The sequence below is a fragment of the Tyto alba genome, unplaced genomic scaffold (genome assembly GCF_018691265.1).
Source record: "Tyto alba isolate M040663 unplaced genomic scaffold, T.alba_DEE_v4.0 Super-Scaffold_21, whole genome shotgun sequence".
NCBI classification, from domain to species: Eukaryota; Metazoa; Chordata; class Aves; order Strigiformes; family Tytonidae; genus Tyto; species Tyto alba.
This window is the reverse complement of record NW_024881295.1, coordinates 12,841,707-12,857,510: the sequence shown is the minus strand read 5'-3', so window position 1 is coordinate 12,857,510 and position 15,804 is coordinate 12,841,707. Positions and strand designations below refer to the sequence as shown.

The 15,804-nt window shown below is 34.3% G+C and overlaps 1 protein-coding gene across 4 annotated transcripts in view; it reads left to right on the top strand.

Moving 5' to 3' along the window:
- The window catches only part of AEBP2 (AE binding protein 2), a 52,802-nt gene that overhangs the window by 24,018 nt on the left and 12,980 nt on the right, over positions 1–15,804 (top strand). For 3 of the 4 annotated variants that reach the window (XM_032986385.2, XM_042795472.1, XM_042795474.1), the window contains exons 4-5: positions 7,448–7,634; positions 13,433–13,557. In XM_032986385.2, the coding sequence (XP_032842276.2) occupies positions 7,448–7,634; positions 13,433–13,557 (312 nt within the window). Of the gene's footprint in view, positions 1–7,447; positions 7,635–13,432; positions 13,558–15,517; positions 15,579–15,804 lie in introns of those variants that run through there. The other variant, XM_042795473.1, reaches the window with a different exon arrangement.

Genomic DNA, 15,804 nt, shown 5'->3' with positions numbered 1-15,804 from the left:
GTAGCTTAGTCTGAAAATTTCTGGTTGTGTGAATAACAACAGGAAACTTGCTGTTGAGGTTATCATATCCTTTGTTCCAAGGAATTAGGTTAGCATGCTCTTGGAAGCGTAGCATAAGGATCGGAGATCCCTGAAAATTTGCAGATATGATTGTTCTAGCAATTGATCTAATCTTAAATGTAATCCCTGAATAAAATAAAACAACAACCTAGTCATCAGCATAAACTTGTACCATAGGTCTTCTCATCTTGGAAATAAATATTTTATATACGTTAAAGTATTTGGCCTTGAAAGAAAGTCTCTTCAGTAGGGTAATTTATATACTTATTCAGTGTAGATCAACGAAACTCAATTTTAGAGACATTGGGTTAGAAGAGGTGGTCATAGTTCAGAAACACAGCAAAGAATACCTAGCTAAATCAGTGTAAGTTGGTATCCTGTTTTTTTGGCTGGGCTGATTACTGCTAGAGCCCTAAAATTGAAACCAAATAGTTCTGATAATAATCATCTTGTGTTAAACTTGTGTTATTTCACCAGCTGTTTTTCTGTACTTTCTGGTCATATTAAGGTAAAGAACAAAACACAGGCTAGGATTGCAGTACTTAATCATCATGACTTAATGTTTGTCACTTCAGCATTTTTTCCTACTGTTGTCTTTAGTTCCTCTGTTTATTTTTTATCTCTGTATTTCTCAGTCTGTTCCTGGGGGCTTTGAATGGAGGATAATTGTGGTCTCAGTAGAATTTTGTAAAATCTTTTGTTCCCCTGTCATTTGTGCTGAATATAGGCTTCAGGGCTCACCTGAGGTAGCCAAGTATGTAAGTGTCTGTGATAGCAACCTATTAATTAACTGGTCCCCTTTCCTCACTTGCTTCTTTTCTTTTACAAGCTTTTGAAATCTACTGTCTGATACAAAACCACTTAAAGTGTTGGATATTAGTCTTGATCAGTCCAAGAACAGCCTTTACTAATTGTTTTATGGCAGTCATTCAGAAACAGATCAAATGTTTCTGTTTAGTAGATCTAGCTAGTCTTATAAATCTTAATTGCTCACCTTTTAGGAAAAGCCAAATTTTTTCAAGTCAGAGTTGGATTAAGGCCCTCTTATTCTTGATGATTACTGCAGACAAAATATCTCCCAAAACTGAAATTACAAATGAAATTTCTGTTGCCTGTTATGAGAATATACTTGAGTTCTAGAATAAAAGGAAAGAATCTATCATTTTACAGAACTTGTTGAAAATATCTAGTCATTCAGTGTTTTATTTAAAAAATAAATAAATGAATGTCAGGATTTTTGAGGAAACCCATAAATGGCAGTAATAGAAATAGTGTAGCTATATGCTGTTGCCTGAAGAGCTGCTGTTCAGGATGCTTTAAAGAAAAGCAAAGAACGTTATCTAGGAAAGTGACCATTAAAAGCATGGAAAATTTACTGTTGTAAAGGTGAAGGGACGCTATGATAATATAATGACCAGGGAAGAGTAATAAATACATGGCAGGTTGCTATACTCTTATATTTCTAGTCAAAATAAGAGACAAAAGCATTTTCTTAAATTGAAAGGCAGTTGGGGACTGTCTCAGGCATAAAGTTCTTCTTTGCATTAGAACTACTCTGTTGAAGGATATGTCCGTGTCCTGTCACCCTTTTGATAGCAAGTGGACTTATTTTTTATAGTTGCCCATTTTGGGTTTAATTATCTATTTTTGTGATAGACATGGTGGTGTCCCTTGATTAAAAGCTGTATGCAGCTGTAAATGAGCTGCTGTGCTTTCATATTAAAAAGGTCTTTGCGAGTTTACCTGTCCTTTCCTTAAACTACGTGAATGGGTGGTTCTTTTGTCACAGAAATGAACCCACTTATAAATTACAAAGGCAAAATGTCTCCTATTTTAATAAGTTTCTCCTGTTTTTTCTGTGTGGTTTAGTGTGTCCCCCTCAGTGTTAATATTGTAATACCTGTGTCACAGAAAAGATAAATTTCCTTATCAATATGTATTTTTTGAGGCCTTTGTTATGTTAGCTCCATTTTTATATGGGGCAATTTCCTGTTAGTGTATGTTCAGCCTGTATAAAGGAGACATTTTATATCTGAGTGATCTGCTGAACTAAGGGGAGGCAGGGAAAGATACCCTAGAGCTTGGGGCAGAATTTTAGGACCTCAGTTCCCCTTTAGTCATTGTGTTGCTTTTCTGTTTATTCCATCCCTTTTTTTCTAAGTTTTTAATATTGATGGCCTTGGGTTTCACGTGGAAGACATGGATGGAATTTTTGCTTTGTTTTTTGAGCCCATCATCACTAAGGTTTTTTTACTGATAAAGTGTCTTTTCCTAGAGCACCCACCAATCCCTCTACCAAAGAAAAAAGAGTCCATTAAACAAGATATAGTTACCATTGCATCTAGTTCTCACTCAGTAGTCAAACATGATTTCTGCAAAGGAGCGTGTTTTTCCTATCCTACTTTTGGTAAGCACAGTTTCCTAGATGTTTTTCTTGTCAAGAGGAACAAACAAACAAACCGGTCTTACAGAACATGTTTCCAGTTGAAAACTTACTGGCCTTCTTTGGCCCACTGCTAGGTATTTTTGAAGTTATGCTGTTCCTCTTAATACCTGAAGTTCATTGCTCTTGTGCTGCTGGAAGTTTTCTCTTCGCTCACTGCAGATACTAGCCATCCTTTCATTTTTATTTTTGTTTGTCATTGTAGACATTCATTTAATAAAGCTATTCTCAGAGCATATGTAATTGTCTCTCTGAAGACATTTGGCATGTTTATGTATCATTTTACATTCAGAGTTGAGAGAGAAAAACCTAAACATAAATCTTTTTTACTTCTATTATTACATAATTTTTGCAGCTTTTTAGAAACTGGTGAAATGTTGGAGTATCATCAACATGTAGTGGTGGTCTGGTCAAGGGTTCAGCAACTTAAAAACTTTCAGGCTTTCAGAATCTGTAGACAGGTGGATCTAGAGGAATAATCTGCTGAGTTAGAAAACTGATGCTGGTAACTGTCTTCAGAAAGCTGAGGAAAAAGTGAATGAAGAAATACTATCTTATTTGGCTGTTACAAATAATAAGTATTTGAATAGCTAATGTGCTGTGATAACCTGCATTTTCCAGCATGGTTTCTGGTACTCTAAAAAAAAAAAAAAAAGGTGGGAGGGGAATCAAAGTACTTATTTGCCATGCCTTGTTGCTGTACAAGGCATTGAGGATTACTTGAAGGCATATCAAACGAACTCTTAAAATGTAGTCTAGGTGACCAAATACAAAATGTTAGGTACAATGAAAAGAGAAATGTTAGAGTGAGCATAAAACAGTGGGAGATTTTATGCAAAATAATTGCATATAGCATCTTCTGTAAGTGTAAGACTGCATGTGGGTATGCTACCAACTGCCTTCCCACACTGATTTCAATGGGCATGCTCTTAATGTTTAAGATCAGTCATGCAAGGTTTGTTTGTGTGGGGTAAATGCTTTCAATAACAACAAATGACAGTACACAGGTTCATTGGAGGATTTCATCCTTTGTTTAGAAGGGGGGAAAAATGTAATAATAAAAATGAAATTTGGTGCTCATTCTATCACCTGTAACTTCCAGAATTCATTAAGGGGTGACTGCATTTGGTATGACTCTCAGTAGAGTAACAGTTGTTGAAATACAGGTAACACAGCCATGCAGCTTCAGTTCTCATTCTGAATTCATGTCTGTTACTGCCTTGGCAGAATATCTTCTATCCAGTAGAGCACTGCAGATGCAGATAGAAAATGTAAGGGCATTCTCCATGAACACTTAAATGTTGAGACAGTAAGGTTTATCCAGATGTCTAAAATACTACTCTTAGATTTACTGGAAAAATTACACATTGAATATTCTAAAAAGGAGACTTGTTTATTTTGAATTTAGAAAAAACCTGTATTGCTAGATATTTTTATATCCTGTTTGTTAAAGTCACTGGTGATTACTGCCCATTAATAATGGTGGGTATGGGTACACTGGAGAAATTAAACTACTTATGTGTTGACTTATTTTCTCTTGAAGTAACATATCCACCAATCCGCACCCAACCTATCATATTTAAAATTGAATGCAAAATTTTGAGACTTAGGTTTTTGGGGAAAAATGAAGAGATTGGTTTAACGTTGTGCATAATAGTTGAGTTTGATTTATTAGAAGCCCTCTAGATCTGTATAACTATCTGGTGGGAAGCTGATTTGGTGTGACTTACCGTCCAGAGATCCTGAAGTGACAGCCTGAACTGCTCCTTTATCTTTGGAGAGAAGAGACTTTATCCATTAGTAACGGATTGCTGGATATATTATTTTAGAGAAAAAAAAAAAAAAAAGAAAAAAAACAGGTAAGATTTTTCTCCTCTTCTACTATTTCCTGTCTACTATAAAGGCGTTCTGTGTCATCTTTGATATATCAGCTGTTGATTATTTGATGACATCAGGTAGTCTCAGACTACACAATATCTGAATGTAATGATTTCTGCAAATATTTCATACTGTGGCTACAGACTATAAATAAGCTTTCTGGAAAAAGGTACTTTCTAGTTGCAAGTTGCATATATTGAAGATTTAAGGGTGCTGGTTTGGGGGCTTTTGAAAGTAAAATTGGATAGAGCAAGAAAAGTGGTAGCTTCTGTAGATAATCTGTATAGAATATCTGTGTTTTATTTGTACATGGCTAGACAAAAGTTATGACGTGAGTCAAACTGCAGCTTGTCATAAAACAATATTTCCTATCTGACAAGAAATAGAATTAAATCTTATGAACTTGTGTTTTAAAAAGTTTTAGAAATGTGCCCGACACAAAGTTTATGTGCTGTTTTCAGAAGGTATTGTCTTTTAATACTATACTTTAATAAACTTGGAATATCATAATGCATGCACTGTCCTAAGACTATACGTAATTTTTGACCTCTAGCAGGCATTGGCAAGACTGAAATTTTAGTTTCTCAATGTGATTGAACTACAGGATATGGGGGTGTTTTTTGCACTCTTCTTTTTTTTTTTTTTTTTTTTTTTTTTTTTTTTTTTTTTTTCCCCGCTCTCGGTGTTTGTAGGATGAGAAAGATCTAGAGGCTGAAGTCAGGAGCACTTTAATGAAAGTTAGACCTAAGTTTAGATTTAGTTGCTTAGATTAGCTTCATGAAACTGTGTTTATAGGCAGGATAACTATTTCAAGGACTTCAAAACTGAAGAATAGAAAACTGTTTGAACTAATGCATGCATGTATTTTACCTCTATCTGTTGATTGTGAGTTTGATCATATTTATTACAGCTAAGTGGGTCAGGTTCAAGGTCAGGTCGGATGGGGCTTTGAGCAACCCAATCTAGTATAAGATGTCCCTACACATGGCAGGAGGTTGGAACTGGAAGATTTTTAAAGGTCCCTTCCAACCCAAACCATTCTATTATTCAATAAATGTTAATTTTAATTCAATAAATGTAAATCTTCAGTATTAATTTGAGATAACAAATATTGCATTGAGGTTACTGTAGTGTAAATATGATCAGGATCTTGAGGGTTTTGAATTTCATAAATGTGTTGGGACTTCTTATATTGTGAGTCACCACAATAAGTATACAATATTGCTGTTGTTTGAACATGGGAAATTACAGGATAAGATGAATATGCTTAGGTAGGTTTTTGATAAAAATCTTTACTATTTTTAAGATACTTACTATGGTAAGACAAGGAGGAACAAATACAGTTTGAAGGAGCCTAAAGCTTTTTGTCATGGAATTATAGGTCTGTAATTATCTCAGTACTTAGAAAACTTGCCCTAACTTTCTCTTAAGGTTTGTTTTGGGGTTTTTTTCCCCTTAAAAAAAAAAAAGTGGGAGAGGGGGCAAATAAAAATGTGAAAAATGTCCTCCTGTTTTTTTGTTTTTTACTGTCTTGAAATATATATACATAGTTATTTAGTCCTATAGCAAGTATTAAGTCCTTGGGGATAACACAGGTTTTTCTCTTCATGAATGCTATATTGTTTTATGATGTTAATGGAAAACCGTTTGGTAGGTCTGAGGCAGAAGTAGGCTTTACAATTCTGTAGCCCCAGCTGGAAAGCAACACAGTTTGGTTTTAGGGACAAAACATGCTGAGTGGTGTTCTACTGCTGTTTTCTTGTCTTTCAATCAAATATGCAGGCTTGGGGCAGATTACTGTAAAAGCTTGCGAAATCATTCTTAGTCTTCAGATAAGATTTAGCACTACATATGTAGTGGCAGCATTACTTATTCCCAGACTCCAGTTGGAGCTGCCTCATCAGTTTGCTGTGAAGGGAAGTGCTAGAGAGGAGAAAGGTACAGATGAAAGAGCTGGGGAGGAAGAGAACAGATGTGGAAGAACTTCTCAATGGTTTAGAGTGGTGATGCCTTTTTTGCTACTGTCTGATCAACTCATTTGCCCTACTACTGTTCTGTGGATCAGAAGAAAAATTGACCATGTGGATACACAATTCATTGCAGCCAATGATGGAATGCATACCTTGAAATCACTTTTCTATTAACCCTTTTAAGCTCTGAGCACAAGAGAAAAGGTTTGTGCCTCCCTCCCCAGTAGTATAATTTAAATATGCATTTTACAAATAAAATAAGTGTAAATATAAACCCAGTACTTATAAGAATACTAGAAATTACTGTAGCCAGTACTTACTTAGTTGCACCTATCTTGTGTGATTTCTGTTTCTGCTTAATTATTGTTGGATCTTCTCTTATTTTTCTGTTCGAGAAAATAAGGCCATTTTCTTTAAGAACTTCCTTAAATACTTCTGAAGTAGTGATAGCATCCCAAAATAAATGTATAAATAATTGTTAATGCAGCTCTCAAGGTACTGAAGTTAGACAGAGCTGTAAGATAAGTGTTTATTGACTTTTATAAAAAGTGTTAATCCATTGGAAATTTAATGTTGGTAAAGATGTGGTTTTTTTTTTATTTCTGCCTTGTCACAAGAAAGGAGGACATTAGCGAACATTATTGCTATCAGATGGAGAAGATTGGAGAGCTGTTGAGAAATAAAGAATAACAGTGCAGTGTTTTGAAAGACAAGGGGATGTTGGTCTGTGAAGGGGAAGGTTCTTCAGAAGCATTTATTTTCTGTGGGAAGAGTTTGTTGGTGCATTGTTTTATACTGGTTTTATGCTATACAATATTACAGAATATTATAGGAAAAATTATTATGCCATGGAGTAATTATTGAGAGTTGTAAAGTTCAGATAGAAATTTATTTCAGATTACGTTTCTGTTTTTCTTTTTTTTGAAGAATTGCATGGTCATTAAGAATTTGTCTTCCTTTTAGTGTGTTGGAGGTTGAGTCAGAAAAGTCAGACTGAAAGATCTATCAAACTCCTGTGGATGAGTGCCATATATCATGCTGGTACAGTTGTTCTGTTTTGTTGTGGTTTTTTTTTTTTTTTTTCTTTCCTCACTAGTGTGTAGTTGGTGGGTGCAATGCCAGCTTTGCATCTCAGGGAGGACTTGCCCGTCATGTGCCCACACACTTCAGCCAGCAGAACTCTTCAAAAGTTGCCAGCCAGACGAAGGCCAAAGAGGAATCTCCATCTAAAGCTGGAATGAATAAAAGAAGAAAGTTAAAGAACAAGAGACGACGATCATTACGTAAGTATTTCCAAAAGTAGAAGTTCTTGAAAGTTTTATCTTAGATAAGAAGATCCTCTTCAGTGTGGTTGTTTCTCTGCAGATGTGGGTCTGGTAGGGTTGGTGATTTTTAGTCATTATAGTGTTGGTATCCCTTGTGATGGGAGGAAAACAATTCCAGATTCTGCTTGTGTTCCTTTTTAGGGTACAACACGTACGTGTTTAATAGCAAAGATCAGTTTTCTGTAAGCAACAGTTTGCATTTACGATTTAAAGATGGTTCTTCATTTTGGAATCACTTTTTGTTTACCAACTATATTACTGTTGGAAATGTTCTGTTTAGTGGTGATGAGATCTAAAGTTCAGTACTGCAGACAGAGATTTCAGAATCATATATGAATTAGAGAGATAAATGCATATTATGTGAGCTCTCTTTGAAGCATAACATTTGTTTAGCTTAATGACAGTTTTATGAGCATAACTAAGATCTAATTGGGGCAGATTTGACTTGCTATGTTTTCTTAAAATTTTTCTCCACACAGTTGATGTTTGTTAATTTTATATGAACCAATGTGCTGAAAAGTATAATTTATCATTTAAAGTGAAAATTGTTTCCTTGAACAAGTAATAATCACCCAGTACCTTTTCTAGTCCATTTTGATTCAGTTGTTTGATTCCCAAGTTGTACTAGCATCAGACAAATAACCATTTCAAATTTATTTAGAGATTCTAATGTACAGAAATGCTTATGAAAGACTAGGCAATTGTTAAAATACTTAACTTTGTTTTATAATTGCTTCAGATACAACTCATCAGTTCAGTATTGGATATTTACTGATTTTAAACTGTTACTGTGACAGTTGCATTTTAAAGCAGTGACATGTAAAAACCCATTTAGATTTTTTTTTTCCTGATTATATGAAAACAGCTGAAGAAAAAACTTCCATTAATTTTTACCTGTGGTGTAAAGTCAACCTCAGAGCATTGGAGAGAAGTGCAAGATAATCTTTATGAACGACTGGACCTGTTATATCTCATAGTGTCCACAGAAATGGAGCTGTGTTCTTAAGCGGGCAATTATTTCAGTCCTGTCTCCTGGCTGGTGGCAGGATTGGAGTGATGGTGTGCCACAGAACTTGTGTTACTTCTCTGGGTCAGCAATTTTTTCCAGAACTGTTCTGTGGCAGAACACTTTGTTCCTATGAAGAAATACAGTTACCAGTTATTCAAGTGGTATTGCAGCAATAGATGAACATACGTAGTGGTCTTAGGTATTTACTCTACATCACATGATTGCAATTATTCTTATCTTAATACCTCACCTTTTAAGCAACTGTGTTTTAAGTAACTGAAATTTATGAAGCAGTGATCATGTTTATTCCTTGAATGCAAAGAAGCCTGTCATGAAAAGTTATGGCATCACCTAGAATTCTGAAAAGTTTATTTCCTGTCTCTTTCTTCCACACTGTGTCACAACTATGCAGTTCAGTGCTAGAAGAGCCACTATTAACTTTAGTTCTGGTGATTTTTTTTTTTTTTTTTCTTTTGACTTTTTTTTTTAATACTGTGGTGTTCTTAAAATATGTGAGCAAATTATATCATTAAACACATCTTAAAAGTGTAAACTTCATGAATTCCTCTAATTTTGATAGTGATCATTCAGGCAGAAAGCTATTTCTGTTCTTTTCAGATTCTGACTTTCAAAGAGCTTTCCCTTTCATTTTAGCAATCTTTGTAAATGATTCAGGAAGGGAAGGCTGATTAATGGAGGGTTATGTGGTCACTTTTCAGTAGCCTTTTAGCTCATCTTGGTTGTAATAAACGAGTTACTTGAAATAGTTGCAGGTTCCTAAAGGTTTATCTTGATTTGTTGACTGCATCACTCAAACAAAATACAGATGTCTAAGATGGGTTACTTCAAAATTTTCTCTCTCAGAGATTCCCAAGTTGCATCTTAGATTGCTTCTCCGTATTGATTTTGTTAAGTGGTTGATTTAATGCATCTTAACTCAATTTTCCCCCTCAGTTTATGCAGAAGTAGTTTTTCAGGTAGGCATTTCATTAGTAATTGATGAACGTTATTGACTTAAGTTTCAAATCAGAGCTTCATAGTTAAAACTTCAAATTATCTGCAAAGAAGTTCTGGTCATAATAACAATTTGCTGCAGAATTCTTGAATGAATATATGGCAAAAAATGTAAGTAGTAAATATTATGACAGACTGTAGTACTTGAATTGTCTGCTGTCTTTGATCAAGTGTTGCGCAGGAAGACACCTGCTTGAGCAATTTTTTATTTTCTTGCCTCCTGAGACAAATGCAATGCTGGCTGTAGAGTTTTGCCTCAAGGCAAAGATCATCTCTAACTGAGTTGGGAACTGACTACTGTAATGTATTTCTCCAGAGGTTGTGTGACCCAGAAATGTATCCAGAATTGATGGCATTTTCTGAAAATGCTAAGTATTAGTAGCTTATCTTTAAAAAACTTAGTGTAGATTATTGTTGATTGGGTGAACTTGACAAAGAACGATACAATTTTGCTTGTCTTTCTGTTTCTTAGTGTAGTTTTACTTCTAGTTAAAGAATGAAGTGTGCAACTTTGTATATTTTGTCTTTAAAAGAAGAATGAGGGAGGGCAAGAACCCCTATCTAAGAAGCCAAAGTAAAAATACACCAGCATTAAGTATTTTCAATCTAGAGTATATAAAGCTAGGAACATAGGTTTATATTTACATATTTTAAGTGTCCAAATGGAGAGGTGTTGAACATATGTACCAGGTTCTCTGCAAGTTAGGTTACAAGAAGCTATGACACACGGGTGTAAATCAAGGTGCTATTTGATAGTGTACAATCTGTTTAAATCACTCACAAACAATAATGTGATGAAAAATTACAGTTTTGCATCACAAAACAATTTTTCTCCTGAAAAAATGTCTACATGTTTTTTCTACCTCCTCATGGCTTGATTAGACACTGGCTTTTTTTTGCGAGGTGGAAGTGGCAAGGTGTACTAAGTATTTATTGGCAATTGATTGTTAATACATGCTGATATTGAAGCATTCTCATGTATAAATTCTTCGTAGTTTAAATACAGCAAATCAATACATTTGCTTCCTGTGTTTTATATCTGAAGGTTAACACCCTTCTGAGACATGAACGCATAAGTTAAAAAGAGACATTAGTGTTGCTTTATGTGATGAGAATGTGATGTTCTAACTTAGATGATAAAGAGAATCCTTACTGTTGCTTTTTTTTTTCTTTCATAACATCTTGCCATTAAGCTGGTTTGCGTTTCTTTTTTTCTGTCTGTAAACAGTATGTGTTCTTTTAAATTAGGAAATTAGTACTTTAATAATGAAAGCATGTTTTACTGTAGATACCCTTATAGCTGGTTACATTAGTGGTACTATAGAGACTGTCTGATTTGTCATATAAATTTTGATGTGGCAGAATAATTCAGGATTACAGTTAGTAGCTTTCCCTTCTGAATAGCCTTATACACATTCACTGTTACATGTAGTCTGTCATTTGGAGGTATAGAGCCAAACATATTGAAAGTGTGTGTCTAAAATAGGTTATAGTATTGCTATTCTGAAGCTACCTCAAACAATTTTGCAGAATGTAAGATTAGATTTACAATATTGTCAGTTGCTTTTCCAACAGCAAAAATGACACTATAGTTATTAACAAGCATGATAATTGAGTTCACTGGCAAAATGCGAGATAAGGAAACTTACTGTTCATGGAATTTACAGTAAGACTATGTTACATAAGACTTGGAATTTAATTTAGTAGGTTACTGGTATGAAGATTTTAATTTTACTTAAGTAATTGATGTGTACTTGGAACTTGTATTAAGCAGGAAGGAATATACCTTACTCTGAAAATAATTTTTAGGGAATAGATTTAAGATACATGGAAGATACAGCATTAACACTCAATAAAGAATAAATAAAACTATTCATATGCCTTTGACAAACTGTGCCCTTTATTCCGCATCTGTTGAATGTTATTGAATGGTAAATTCTGAAGAAATTTGCTGTATGAAAACAAAAGTGAAAATTCGAAGTCGTCTTTTCTACCCTCCCTTCCTCCCTCATATTTATTTGTAAAATATTTATATGCTTGCATCACTGACCACCTGCAGCATGAGCTGTGGTTCTATGTTATCACTTACAGCGAGAAAACATGTCAGTGAGATGATTGCCTAATTGGCAGTATCCAACTGAGATAGAGTGAGGACAGAACATAATGTACAGATGAATGCTTAACAACAATTAGTCCCAGGAGTTAGCAAATACTAGCTTTAAGTGGAATTTGTAGTTTGTTTTGAAATAATGGATAGATAGCTCTTGGTGAAAAGGAATATAGAAGTTGTTTCAAATGAAGACATCAAAAGTTTGAATCACTGTTTTTGCAGATTACAGGATGATATGTAGTTGATAATGTAATAACAACTCTTAGTCTTAGTTTTAATTTCAGTGTGTTATACAGAGAATTATGTCTCTCAAGGCTTAAAAGAAATCTGAATACTTTCATACTTTATTTGTTCATGTACTTTTACTACTTTACTATATGGTATATTTTAAAAAACTTGTGTGAAATATTTCTAACAGTATAAAAATGTGCCTAGTAGCAGTTGTTTTTTAGTTAATGTACTTTTAATGTAGAATCGTTAGACCTTTTTTACACTCCAAATAAGAATTCAATAATTTTTTGCTGTTCAAGAAACATTTAACTAAAAAGTCCTCTCTAGAAGGAAAAGGGCTTTGGTGCCTGCTGGTTTTTGACTACTTCTAAAACATCGAATGGATGTTAACTGCACTTTACTCGTTATAAATTGAAGTGTAGTATGTGATGCAGTTGGTGCTTCTTGGCTAGAAAATAATCTGTTTACTAATGATCAAAAAAACATGGAATGACAATTTGTACATAGAAAGAAACATGTCTAGCAGTGTGGAGTTTCTGATGTCACTATTCAGCATTATTACTCCTTGGAGATCAAAAATTTCTTGACTAGCTGGTGTTTTCCATACATTCACAAGAATTCTTACTTAATCTTTTACTTTGTGTTCCACTTCAGTACCAAGCAGTTTTAGTTTTAGTGCCGTGGTTGGTCTCTTTGCAATCCCAGTATTGACTGGAAATAACTGGGGTTTTTAGTGATTGTAAATTTGATTAGAGATTGTTTTTAATAAAGTTAACAAATAAAGTATAGGTATAATTCTGCTTTTAAGATGTTGATTGTATGCACCATCATGGTTTGAAGTACTTTAATACTATTTTTGAAAAAGTCACAACAGTAATACTGGAACTATTGACTATACTGTGAGGGTGGCTTGGCCAGTTAGGTTCCTATAGACATCACAACCTAACTAGGCTGTTTTTGCATTAAATTAGAACTAACCTTCATTAATGAGTTCTGTGTTTAGTTTCTTTGTACTGGGACTTTTTTTTTTTTAAGAGATGATAGCAATAGATGGTCCCAGAGGAAGTTAGCGAAATTAATGAATTGTTAATTTTGAAAATTAAGAAGGAATAGAATTCACTTGAAACTTACAAAAAATGATTGAGTGTAATTCAATTTGTCAAAATAGCTATTTCATCTACAAGGAGTATGTTTTGAACAAACTTGAATGAATTGTGCCCCTCTTGGAGTCATTTATTCCTCTGGGTTAAATTAATATTTACAACTCTGACAAGGTAGTGCTACTGCCATAATGATAAATGATTTACGAATAATACTTCAGACTTACATGCTTAAATGTATTTGAATGCTTTCAGTGTGTTGAACACTAAGGGTCTCTTCTTTTTTTTCTAGCAAGACCTCATGACTTCTTTGATGCGCAAACACTGGATGCTATAAGACATCGAGCCATCTGCTTTAACCTCTCAGCACATATAGAAAGTTTAGGAAAAGGCCACAGTGTTGTATTTCATAGTACTGTAAGTATATATATATTCTGTTTGTTTACCTGTGTGTCTGAAAAATCAAGTATTTCAGAAAGATTTCTGTTTTCTTCTGCTGTAGGCATTTAATCAGAAGTAACTGAGTATCTTAAATTGTGGATTTGTCCATTTGTATTAGTAGATTAACTTTTAAAAAGTAGTGTTAATAGTTGTTCTAGCTCACAAATTGAATAGCTTGCAACATTTCCTGTTTGATACACTTGAAGTATCTAACAGCAAGTATCTGTTGCAGAAAAATGTGATTGTATCTTTCAAATAAGAGTGTAATTCAGTTAACATTAACGTAGTCATGAGTGACAGTGCTAATTTATACAAGGAATATTTTGAGGGTAATTGTGTAATAGAATATTTAAGATTGCTGATCCAAAATTAGTGTTTACTATTTCTTTTTTCAGTTTAAAGTCCTGAATAAATGTATTGTTTCCCTTTTTTTCTTTTAATAAATTTACCATCAAAATGTTAGTGAATTGATAGGAGGAGACAAGTACCAGGTGGGGAACTGGCCTTTAGTCCTGTTTCCATATCCTATTGTGCTAATTCCTCTTGTGTTTGGATAGGCTAGATACCAGTATTAAGTTAGAAAAGTTCAACATGGAGAAAAAAAAGTACTGAATTGGGGTATAGGGATCAGAAGTTCAAAAATCTATATAACCTCAGGTTTTCTTAAGCAAACTGGAAGACACAGGCACATAAAAGGTGTAAACTCAACTGAAAAAAAAAAAAGAATTAAGAGATGGGGCAAAATGAGAAGGGTTTGCTTTGTAAATTGTCAGACTGCTGCAAGATGAATTACAGTCCAGCTGTGGCTTCACCTTAACACATGATTCAAACTATTTAACTGTCAGTCTCTTTCCATAAATAAAAGATGGTTTTGTATGCATGAAACTTATTTTGTCCTATTCTACAAGACTGATTGTTACAAATCTGTGGCCTGTGTTACAAATTTTTCCCCAATGGGAACTCATGAACTTTATGTGCATTGAGCACCAGCTGCAAGTGGGGATTTGCAGGTGGTTTAGCTGTTACTATATTTAAATTTCATTCCGTTTTTCCTGGCCAACATAGATTTTACAGTGCTGTGAGAAAAGCAGATTCTCTTCCAATTCACAGCTTGCTTTAATCTGAAAGGTTATCCAGACAGACTACTCGGTTGTGGATGCTCATCTCTGGCTATTGGAATAATTAATGAGATGGAATTAGAGGGAGGAATGTGCTCTAAAATGCCTTCGAATTAACTTGGAGAAAGTTGTGATAATCCTTTTAGCTTATCTGTGTATGTGTCACTCGATGGTAGGGGGTTGATTAGGTCTGAAATTGCTTAGACCTCAGTTGTGAGACAGGTTATACCAGTGGGAGAATTGTTCTAAGATTCCAGCCCTATGCTGCACTTTGCTGCCTTATTTTTAGTGTGCTGCTACAGTTGTGTGGGCTTGTGCTGGACATCAGCTATATTGATGAGACTCAGCCTAAAATCTGCTTTAAAAAGAAAAGGTAAAATAGAAGCAGTCTTGTGGATGTACCCACTATTATACTGAGCTAATGGTCACCTCAGATCCAAACACATTTTGCATAAATTATAAGCATTAGGACATTGAATTTTGAATGGTGACTGGCTAAATAGCATAATACAGTTTGTGTGGTCCAAATTCAGGTGAAGAAAAAAATGTGTAATTATCAGGGGCATTTATTTGAAAGATGAAAAATATGAAGATAAAATTGTCTTGCTGTCTGAAAACTGACATAAATGATGTAGGTTTGTTTTGTTTTTTATTCAGCACAATGCAGTATTTTACAGGATGGATATCCTAGTGAAAAATTACTCGTTTGAAGAATTTCTCACCAGTCACTGTAGATAACCTTTCACGTTCTATGAAAAGGCACTCTTTATATAGATATTTTTATACCTTTTTTGTTTAACACATCCTTTTCTTTACAGATATGGAAAGCTGTAGAATGCAGTCATTAATAAAGCCTTTTTGAAGAAATGTTTTTGCCGTTCAGAGTTCACCTTTTACTTCATTATGTTTTTTTTTTTTTTTTTTTTTTTTTTTTTTTTTTTTATTGGAGTCAAATTCCTGGTACTTTGATTCTCTGAATTGTCAGATGGAAAATGTAAAGCATTTCCATTTAACATACAGTGATCAGAAACGCAGCTTATAGGTTACCCTGTCCTCTGCCTCATGTGCTTGCCCCACTCCCATCTCTGGATTTTTAAAACGGCTA